At 47.0% G+C, this 10,651-nt stretch overlaps 2 protein-coding genes across 2 annotated transcripts in view; both read left to right on the forward strand.

Moving 5' to 3' along the window:
- LOC101995184 (stimulated by retinoic acid gene 6 protein-like) overlaps positions 1 to 3,200 on the forward strand; it is a 34,848-nt gene extending 31,648 nt beyond the window's left edge. The window contains exons 16-18 of the mRNA XM_005362131.1: positions 749 to 912; positions 1,989 to 2,135; positions 2,658 to 3,200. Coding sequence (XP_005362188.1) covers positions 749 to 912; positions 1,989 to 2,135; positions 2,658 to 2,806 — 460 coding nt within the window. The 3' untranslated portion in view covers positions 2,807 to 3,200. The remainder of the gene's footprint in view (positions 1 to 748; positions 913 to 1,988; positions 2,136 to 2,657) is intronic.
- Positions 3,201 to 6,289: 3,089 nt separating this feature from the next.
- Positions 6,290 to 10,651, forward strand: part of Ccdc180 (coiled-coil domain containing 180) — a 53,214-nt gene continuing 48,852 nt past the window's right edge. The window contains exons 1-3 of the mRNA XM_013351798.2: positions 6,290 to 6,419; positions 7,280 to 7,401; positions 10,135 to 10,325. Of these exons, the coding sequence (XP_013207252.2) occupies positions 6,290 to 6,419; positions 7,280 to 7,401; positions 10,135 to 10,325 (443 nt within the window). The remainder of the gene's footprint in view (positions 6,420 to 7,279; positions 7,402 to 10,134; positions 10,326 to 10,651) is intronic.

Raw genomic sequence — 10,651 nt, forward strand, 5'->3', positions numbered from 1 at the left:
GGCAGGAGAAGAGGGGAGGAGGGGAGAGGCAGGAGAAGAGGGGAGGAGGGGAGAGGCAGGAGAAGAGGGAACAGAGGAGCCCAGCAGTAGCAGACTTCCTGCCTGTGAAGAGGAGGGACTGGGACCGCTGGCAGCTACCACACCGTGGACAGAAGCCATAGGACACAAACTGCATGTGCTGGGAGAATAGTGAGATCCCCAAATGTCCACCATATAAGGTCCTTACACAGTGGGAACGCCAAGGGACACAGAGTGACAAGACCACTAAGTCCTCTGTCAGAGGGGTCTGTGACATTCAGGATGCAGTTTGGTCCTGAGGCAAGAGGATCATATTGTCAGGTGGTTATTTGGGACGTTTCCTCCGGAGGACCCGGAACAGCTGGTCCTCTGGCTGGGCTAGGTCCTATAGCAGTGGCAAAGTGGACCCCAATGTTGCTGCAACCCTTGAGCCAGCAGTAGCCCCATGGTATTTCTTGTTGTCTAAGAAGCCTCATGCAAGAATCCGAAGGTCACACAAAGCAGGTAGCACTCATCCTGCTCTGTGCTCCCCACACCCCATCAGGGACCACACATCCCTCCAGCACTGTGAGCTGGGCTCTCAGTTCCACTTATGATCCAGCAGGGGATCGTAAGCTTAGGAAACAGTGTTGCGGAATTTAGCGCCTGGTCTGAATGCAGCCAGAGCAGACTCTGTCCTTCGTTACCTTGCCTGACCCAGGGGCTACCCCTTGCCTGTGTCTGTCTGCAGGAGAGCGTTCCACAACTTCAACTACTTCCTGTTTTTCTACAATGTGCTCCTGGGCTTGGGCGCCTGCCTCTCCAGACTGCTCATCAGCTGCCTCCTGGGCACCTGGCTGATTGCCCGGATTGACAGGACCATCATGCAGAGCGGCTATGAGGGCGCAGACATGGGTGAGTGGCAGTCCTACTGGTCACCTCCATCGGGGAATAGTTGGCCTCACACCCTTGTGGGAAAATAGATATGAGTTTACACCTTCACAGGCTTAGAACGTGTCTTCCGGTAGAGGTCATAAGGCCAGGTAATAGAAGCGTGCGTTCTGGGTTGGGGAGATGGCTGTCGTTAAAGGGCTTACTGCACACGTGTGAGCACCTGAGTTTGATCACCAGAACCCATGCAAAAAAGCCATGCAAGGTATGATCTGTTTGTAATCCCAGTACTGGGGATGTGAAGGCAAGAGGATCCCTAGGGTTGACTGGACAGACAGCCCAGTCTACGGTGAGCCCCAGATCCCAGGGAAAGACCTCTTCTTTCACGTATACATGTGAACACACACAATACAAATGTGTATTCTGACGGCCAGAGGAAATGAAGGCTCTTTAACCCTGCCCATCCCACAGGCCATTGAGATGTGGGACCAAGGAGTCAAACTTTCCACATAGATTGGAGATGAGAACACATCTCAGAATTATTAGCATTGTCACTTGAACACCCAGTGAAGAAAGTATCTGGTTTAATGTACTCTAAAATCAAAGCCATGCTTGAGGAAGTAAAATCAGTGCTTCCAGCCCTGATCACTCTTTCCCTCAGCTGTTTAAGATCTGCACGGACACCTCTGCCTTCCCTTGGCTGCTCTTAGCCCCTTCAGGCTTCGAGTTCTCCGTCAACGGCACAGAGTAGAATACTCTCTCCAAGAATCCGTCCAGATTTTTACGTGGGCTCTGGAGATTCTCTGTAAGCACTCAGGCCACTAGGGCAAAAGAAAATGACCAGCAATTAACCAGGACAGGAGGGCCAGAGGCAGGCAGATCTATCTCTGTGAGTTCAAGGCCAGCCTGTTCTATATAGTGACTTCTAGGCCAGGGACACACAGGGAGACCATTTCAATAATAATAATAATAATAATAATAATAATGATGATGATGATAATAATAATAATGATAATAAATAGTAATTATATCATAAAAAGTACAAACCAGGCACTGATGGGAGTGTGGCCCTGCCTGACCTCCTTTCACCTGGGTTTCAGGCTTCAATGCATGGGTTGGCATGCTCTTTGTGGACCACTATCACACCAACCCTGTGCTGGTCAGCTTTTGCCACATCCTGGTCACAAGCCACAGGGACCGGAAGCTGCAGAAGACCCTGAAATACTGCTACCTGAACCAAGCAGCAGGTAGCGTCTCCTGTTTGAACCTGCACTGAGTTCAGAGAGGAAAATGGATACTCACTGGGCTCGCTGGGACCCCCAAGGGGTCTGATCCCCTTATTGCTCCCCCTCCTCTGCATCCCTTTAGGCCAGGCTCCCATCAGTCAAGCTGCACGGCCTTGTCCTGCAGTCTAGCTCACCTGCTGATCCCAGAACTGAGACCCAGGTCTGCTTGCGCAGTTCTCTGTATCCCATTGTTTTGGCATGCCAACATACATCTCAGGCCATTGGCAGATGCCATTTCAAAAACGGAGCACAGGTTTGGTTACTTTGCCCCATTGCTTACAGAAAGTGCTCTGAGTTTCTCCAGCCCCTTAAGGGCTCAGATATCCTCACTACCATACCCGGCAGGTCTGTGGAATAACTCACATCCTCTCCCTCTCATTTCCCGGGAGTCCTGATCCAATGCCTCCTGTCACCCCTTTTGCACTGTAGGTAACTGCGAGTCAATACTCCAGCCCCACCCCTCTCTTTCTGATTCTGTCCTAGGTCCCCGATTCTCAGCCAGGGCCCGAACGAGGTGGCTTCTGCTACAGACACTGATCAACAACCCCAGGCTCGTCATGCTTAGAAAATCAAAATCAGGACACGGTTCCCAAGAGTTCACCCAGATTCTGCCCACCTGCTCCGATTGCTGATAGGAGTACCGACTTCTGCTCCAAGGCCGGGCCATCTGCTGTGTGAGCAGGAGGCCCAAGGCATTTGTGATGACGTCCGTGTAGCACATGGGGTGCAGGTGCTGAAAGATGGGGAAGCTCATTCAAAAGGCACAAGTGTCAGGTTGTGAGGCGTGGGCATTGTCCTTACGCAGAGCCCAGCACTTACCCAAATCTTCACACTCAAAAATGACCCAGGACAGATACAGTCTGACTGCTGATAGTTCCTCAGGAACTCGAGCAAGTGCTGTGAGAACCCAGAGTCTAGAGTGCTTGAGCCTGGTTGCTGTGCACACTTGGCCCAGTTGGCGCATGTGCCAGGGTTGTCTTTTTTAGCCGAGTCTCTACAACAGCTCCATGGCAATTTGCTTCTAGAAGCTGAAAAAAATGGAGAAAACACACACACACACATCACTTTTTATATCTCTGGCTGAATGACTTTGTCTTTCTCTATTCACAAATACCTGTATCTACAAAAGGGGGCAGGACCCCCACTCCGGGTATTATTTTGAGAATAAAATTATTCAGAGCACACAGACAGCTTTAAGCTTGGTTGTCTCTATGGCCTGAGTGTAGGCAGTGTCTCCCAAAGGCCCAGTCATTTTTAAGGGCTTGGTCCCTGGGACAGCACCATGCAGAGAAGTGGGACCTTTTGGGAGTGGTGCATAGTAGGAGGTCCTTAAACCACCAGAGGCATGACCATAAGGATATCATAGGACCCTGGTCTCTATGTTTCTTAGCTATGGAATGAGTATTTTTGTTCACTGGGTATTCCTACCATGATATTCTCCTTAGAAGCCAAGATCAATGGGCCGCTCCATCATAAACTGCAGCCTCCAAAACCATGAGTCCAAATAAACCTTGTCATACATTCCATATCCCGGGCATTTTGTTGCAGTAACAGGGAGCTAATACAAAACTCATGTCACAGAGAGATCTCTGTGTGTGTGTGCACGCGCGAATGTGTGCACGCAAGCCTGTGAACACATATTGTTACATATCGGAAAAATGCAAATTAAAACCATGGTGCTACACAACCACATAATGGCTAGGAGAAAGTCTGATGACACTAGCAAGGATACAGACCACTAGGTTTGTGTGTGTGTGTGTGTGTGTGTTTTCTCCATTTTTTTTTCAGAACCTTTGGTAGTTTTTCCTAAGATGCACATGCTTTATACTCTATGACACAGAAATTTTAATATAAATTACACGACAAGTAGAGATAGCTGTATATGCTCACCGTACAGAAGACTGTTTAGAGCAGCGATTTGGATATACTCCCAAATTGTGGAGAATGGAGTCAGCCTCGAGTGAGTGAACTCCTGACTGAGTTAGTGTTGTTGAAATAGAACTGCACCCCATAGCCTCAGGCTCAGAGGGTTAGAGAAAGCCTTCTTGAAGGACTGAGTTTAAGTGCTGACAGTGTGGGGAGGAAACGCCCACCACAGCATTCTCCCTCCAGACATTTGCAGCCTAAAGTCTGCTCTCCTACAGAGACTGCTCTATGGGGTTTACCTAACCTGTCTCCTTGATCCAGATGTTTGCCATAAACTCTGCTTCCTTGTCTGTCTGCATGCAGACGTCCAGCCTCTCTGCTCAACTCTATGTAACAAACAAGCCGAGCTTCTAGGTGTTACAGATTCTCCATCTGAGCGCCCAGACAACCACACAGCTCTCTGTCCATGTGTTGGGCTGTCTATCATTTTTTAAAATGTCCACAGTCAGGTTGAGTCCCTAGAGCCAAGCAAGGATGCAAACTGAAACTGAAAACACCCAATGGTGCATTGAAAATAAATAAAATGGGCTATATTTCTAATAGTAGAATACTATCAGAAATGAACTATAAGCATATTCTTTTCATGGTGAGAAAGATTCTTTTAAATATATTTTTTGTTTGTTCTTTGACAGTTTCGTGTATGTATATCCGTGTCTTGATTGTACCCACCCCCCTTTCCTTTTCTCCCAGACACTTCCCAACACACCTCTCCCTCCTGCCTTCATGTCTGCTCCTGATGGCATTCTGTTGATGTGGTAGAGCATTCTGATCAAAGTAACTTAGGAAAGAAAGGGTTTATTTCTGTTTACATTTCCGGGTCAAAGTATATCACTGTGGGAAACAGGGTAGGAACTCGGGCAGGACAGGAACCCATAGGCAGAAACTGAAGCAGAGTCCACGGAGGAACACAGCTCGCTGGCTTGCCCCTTCTGCTTTTGTATACTTTCCAGAACCTTAAGCAGCAGGTGCACTGCCCACAGTGGGCTGGGATCATCAACCAGCGATGCCTCAGAGACATAACCACAGGTCAGTCTGATTTGGGCAACCCCTTAATAGTAGATTCCTCTTCCCAGAAGACTAAGTTGTGTTAAGTTGGCAATAAATACTATCAACACAATGTCTTTTTAGTTTTTAGAAAATATAACTCCATGAGTCCAGTTTGTGCTACCTCCATAGGATGGGTGTGGCCATTCCCTGGAACATGGGCAACTTAGCAGAATCTATCAGAAAACTCTTAGAAGCGATGAATATGTAGCACGAATTCTAGTTGGTCTTAATAATAAAAACCTGAGTCAGATATAGGGGTTAATGCTGAAGATCAGAGAAGCAGAGCAGCCAGCTATTAGAGAGTTCCTTCACCTCTACCAATGCTCTGACCGAAGGGGCGACCCTGTCCTCAGACTGCATCTCCAGACCCATCTGTCTCCACTAAACCTCAGACTGCAGTGAGCTCCTGTCTCCTCCTGCCTCATTTTCCTCTCTCCACCCAACCCATCTCCATCTCCCTGGGATAAAAGGCCTGCACCACCACTCTCTGGCCTCTAGGGGCTTAGCTCTGCACTCTGATCTTCAGGCTAGACTTATTTTATTTTATTTTTTTGGTTTTTCGAGACAGGGTTTCTCTGTAGCTTTGGTGCCTGTCTTGGAACTAGCTCTTGTAGATCAGGCTGGTCTCGAACTCCCAGAGATCCGCCTGCCTCTGCCTCCTGAGTGCTGGGATTAAAGGCGTGCGCCACCACCGCCCGGCTTCAGGCAAGATTTATATGTTAAAATACAAGCCAACAACAACAAAAAAAAAAAACAAAACCAGAACCAACAACCAGAGTCTGAAAAAAAAAACAAAAACAGTGTTTTAAAAAATAGGCTTTCCCTGGATAGTGGTAGCACAAGCCTTTAAACCTTTAATACCAGCATTTGGGAGGCAGAGACAGGCGGTTCTCTGTGAGTTTGAGGCCGACCTGATCTACATAGTGAGTTCCGGGACAGCCAGGGCTGTTACACAAATCCTGTCTCAAAAATTCAAAACTAATAAACAAACAAACTAATAAAAATCATGTTTTTCATCCCTTCCCTGGGTTACCTGTTCTTTTCAGCTAACATGAATCCAATCTTTATTTTATTCCACCTGTATCAAAGAAAGAATTACAGGGTTTTGTATTCACTGTTTCCTCATTCACCTGCGTCGAAGAATGAGAATAGCGTGGTCTAGTCAACACTTCGCATTTCTGACGCTGCGTCCCCCTGAGGAAGATCACTCACTCGGGAAAGTCACCTTGGGGAAAGACTTGCCAGCTAGACCGTTCCTGGACACTTGCCACGGTGGGCTTCTCTAGAAAGGAGCGGAGCGGCCCACAGAACAGGAGAAACTCATTCCGGCCAGGCAGGGCTCGAGCCCTGAATTCTGAGCCCGCCAATCTTTCCCAATTGGGAAAAGATTTGATCTCTTTCAGATTCTTACAGTCGAGGACCACCTTGTGGTACCACGCCCCGCACAGGTTGTTTTGACCAAAAACAACGAATATTTCTTGACCACAACAGTCAAGATCTGCGCGGACTCTATGATCTCCCACTAGCTTTGGGAACATATAAGGGCGCTCCAACATTGGAAGTCGTAATTAAGTTTTAGTACTCTACGTGGGTCGCTGCGGTTGCCGAGTGACCCAGCTCCGGAAGAGGAGAAGTGTGGCAGGGCCAGCTCCGCCCCTCTCGTCGCCTAGGAGACCGCTGGCGTCTTGCTGCTGTTGCTGCTGGTGGTCAGGGCTAATCTGAGTTTAAGGTACTGCAGCCGCCAACCTTAAGTCAGGGGCTTGGGGGCAACGGGTTGACTGAGCAACTAGGAAGGAGGGTAGGACGCATACAGAAGCAAATCCTTCCCCTCCCGCCACTCACCGTTTCTTCCAGAGGATGTGGCTGGGTTCCTGTCCCATCTGACATCTTAGGCGGATTGGTTCCCATAAGAGCTCCAGTGGCACGTAGACAATAATCCTGTCCTTTCCAGAAAGTGCCTGTGGGATTTGCCCCCTGCTTATCTGCAGAAGTTCGTTTCCTTTTCTTGGTCTCCCTTTCCCTCCTCCCACCTCCTTTCTTATTTTCTTTGAAATTTAAGTTCCCCAGGATATCCTGTGGGACTTAGTTCTGACTTAGAGCCCGCAAGCACCTCCTAGTGGACAGACACTAAGATCAAGTCCCAGGCTCGTTTCCAGGACGAAGGGGAATCCGGCCAGCTGCCAAGATGTCGCCAGTGGGGAAAATGTCCCAGGTAGAAAATGGAAAAGTCTACCAGCAGATCTTCCAGGCAGAGGTAGGCTTCCTGCTGCCCACAGCCCCCCTTCCCTCTAACTTTCCTGTTCCCTTCTAATTCTCTTTGTTCTGTGAGATTTGCGTCTAAGATTCAATTTTTATTTATTTTTTACTGACAGTAGATTTTACACACACACACACACACACACACACACACACACACACACACAATGTATTTTGATTTCCACTCCTTATCTACTCCCAAGTCTGTAGCTTTTTGTTTTTGTTTTTCACTCTTATGGCTCTTTGGGGTGCCCCAACACCCAGCTCCAAATAAATCACACAGAGCCTTATTCTTTCTTATAAATGCTGTCGGAGCCCACTCCTACAAGAATCAGCCAGAGAAATCCTGGGGGGGTGGGGCATTGAGGCTGAGGAAAAGTTAGATTAAGAGAAATGAAGACAGAAACATAGGGTAGACTGTGAGGACTGAAGGTCAATACCAAACAGCCCCGAGTTTCTCAGCCAGCATATGTACTGCAGGGGAAAGGCAGAACAAAGAGCAGTCCAGTCAGTTCACCACCTCCCTGCACAGTCCTTGGGAGGAAGCACAAGCAGGTGCACTATCTCATTCAGCTAAGCAGCTTCTAATCTCTAACGGGGAGTGCTTTCGGCTGGCATACGCCCACCCAAATCTTAATAGAAAAGTGTGCTCTTTCATCTGGGCAGACATGCTCTTTCTATGGGCTGACACAGATGTTACTCACAACCCTAGAGGTTCCTGGAAAAAGCAGAGCAGGGAAGCTTGAACTAAAAGGACTTCTTTAAGTCAGAAATGACTCCAGATGGAAACTGAGTCACACGTGGGCCCCCACAAAATGCCTGGCCTTATCTTGGCTTGTTTCTTGCCAGTTTTTCTTAAATTATCCTGCCTATCTTTTGCCTCTGGGTTTTTTCCTTTCTCTGTTTCTATATACTGTTCTTCTTTCTCCGTGGCTTGCTGTGCAGTGACTGTCCCTGGAGTCCTCCTTCTCCATCCTACTCCTCCATCACCTTCTTTCAGATTTCTTTCTCTCTTTATTCTCTCTATCCGCCTATCGTTTCTCCTGCCTTGACAGTTGCCACTTAGTTCTTTATTAGACCCATCAAGTGTTTTAGACACGCAGAGTAACACAACTTCACAGAGTTAAACAAATGTAACACATCTTTGCATTCTTAAACAAATGTTTCACAGCATAAACAAATGTAACACATCTTAAAATACTATTCCACATCGCAGATCTTCCCTATAAGATCCAAAATTTTAAAAGGAGAGCTTTGACATTACTTTGATTTTTGAAAGTAAATGTTGTTGTGTATTACATCAGGAAATTTATTAAGATTAAAAACTTAATTTCAATAAAAATTTTAATCAAAATTATCCAGAATCAATCGGAATGAACCGTTCTTTGCCTAGCTCTTTTGTTGAGCATAAAAGAAATTCATATTTTTCTGTTTAAAAAGTGGGTCTTGCTGGGCATGGTGGCACATGGCTTTAGTCCCAGCACTTGGGAGACAGAGGCAGGTGTGTATCTCTGAGTTCAAGGCCAGACTGATGTACATAGCAAGTTTTAGGACACCAAGGCTACATAATAGAGATATCCTGTCTCAAAACAACAACAATAATACAAACAATAATAGTAAACAACTGGGATATTCACACACCTCCCTGAGTGCCTAGTGCTCCCCTCCATTGAGGACTTGATTTGTAGAGTTAACAGCTTCATTGACCATGTCCATTGTAAAGATTGCTGTGTCTTCTTGAATGTTCCTTGCAGACCAACGAGACCTTAAAAGAAATCCACAAGCCTCAGACCTAGTGTGCTGCTTGTTTAAGTAGGATTTTCATTCCTAATTTGAGCCATAAATCATGCGCCTGTATAACCTTTAGAAATGGTGAGAGCATCGAGAAAGCAGACTTAAGTTACTCACGTGACTTTGCTCCCTATAAGTGAGTTATTATTCCTAATCTTTAGCATGCTGTTTTTCCATCTTTTAAAATTCGAAACCACACTGAAATTTGGGTTGTAGCTTTTTTTTTTCCTTTGCAAAAAGGTGGGTTTGTTTAATGTATTGAAAGGGACAGTAGATCTGGCAGTATCTAGAGTGCCCCTGCCTATAATATTTAATTTATGCTTCAAGAAAAGATTTGAATTTGAGTGTTTTGACTCAGTATGTGTGCATGCCCAGTGCTGGTGGAGGCCAGCAGGGGGCGCTGGAGTTACTGGTGGCTGTCAGCTGCCAAGAGGGTGCTGAAAATGGAACTCCCGTCCTCTGTAAGAACAGCAAATGCTGTTGCAGAGCCATCTCTCCAGCCCCATGACTTATGCTTTAATTGATATGTTCACTTATACATTGTCTCATAACGATTCCCTGGTCATAAGAAATTTGTTGTAATTTCTGTTTTTAATAAGGTCCTAAATATTTCATCAAAGAAATTTTACTCAGCCAATCTCCTATAACTGGAAAGTTCTGTTTTGTTTGTTTCTTTTTTTCCCCCAGTTTCTAATGACTACAAAAATGGTTGTGTAGACTAAGTCTGGATCTTCATTCAAAGTTCTTTACCTACTTTTTCCTTGAAATAGCCCATATCTATAAAAGGGAAGGAGATCTGTGGTGGGCAGGTGTCGAGGTGAAGGCTTTGTGCAAAGCATCTTCTGTGTGGCAGCTACCTGTCCTTCTCAGATGGGCACGTAATCGCGAAGGGCTCGGGCATCTGAGACTCTCACCAGACTCCCATCTTCCACACACTCAGGTGCAGCTGATTCAAGCTCTGGCAGCCACCAGGAGGCGGGCTGCAGAGCATTCTGGGACTCCAAAGAATGTCAAGGCACCCATGATGAAGAAGGCGGCCTTCCCTGAAGGGGAAACAATGACCCCTCGGCAGAGGAAGTGGGTGCACAGCCTCCCCAATGACTGGGTCACGGAAAACCCGGTTCTCTATAGGTAAGTCTTGCTATCAGGACATCGCAGGTCCTCATTCAAAGACTCAAGATGGTGGCAGATAGGAATGGAGTCTCGAGTACCTCCTCCAAAGCAGGGAGGTAGCCACATCTGCGTGAAAAGATGCTTTTCTCCTGATGGGGTACCTAAGGCCAGCGTCTGGGTACAGGGATCAAACTCTCATGGAACGTGATTCCTCAACAATAGCAAACAGTCATGTTTCCTCATAAGTGGGAAGACCACTCAGAGGGCAGGGTCCCAGAAGCTCCTTAGGGCGGAGGAGCTGCTGCTGAGAAGCGAAGACAGGAGGCTGGGTGGGGGGGGGGGGG

Source organism: Microtus ochrogaster, linkage group LG5 (genome assembly GCF_000317375.1).
Source record: "Microtus ochrogaster isolate Prairie Vole_2 linkage group LG5, MicOch1.0, whole genome shotgun sequence".
Lineage (NCBI taxonomy): Eukaryota > Metazoa > Chordata > Mammalia > Rodentia > Cricetidae > Microtus > Microtus ochrogaster.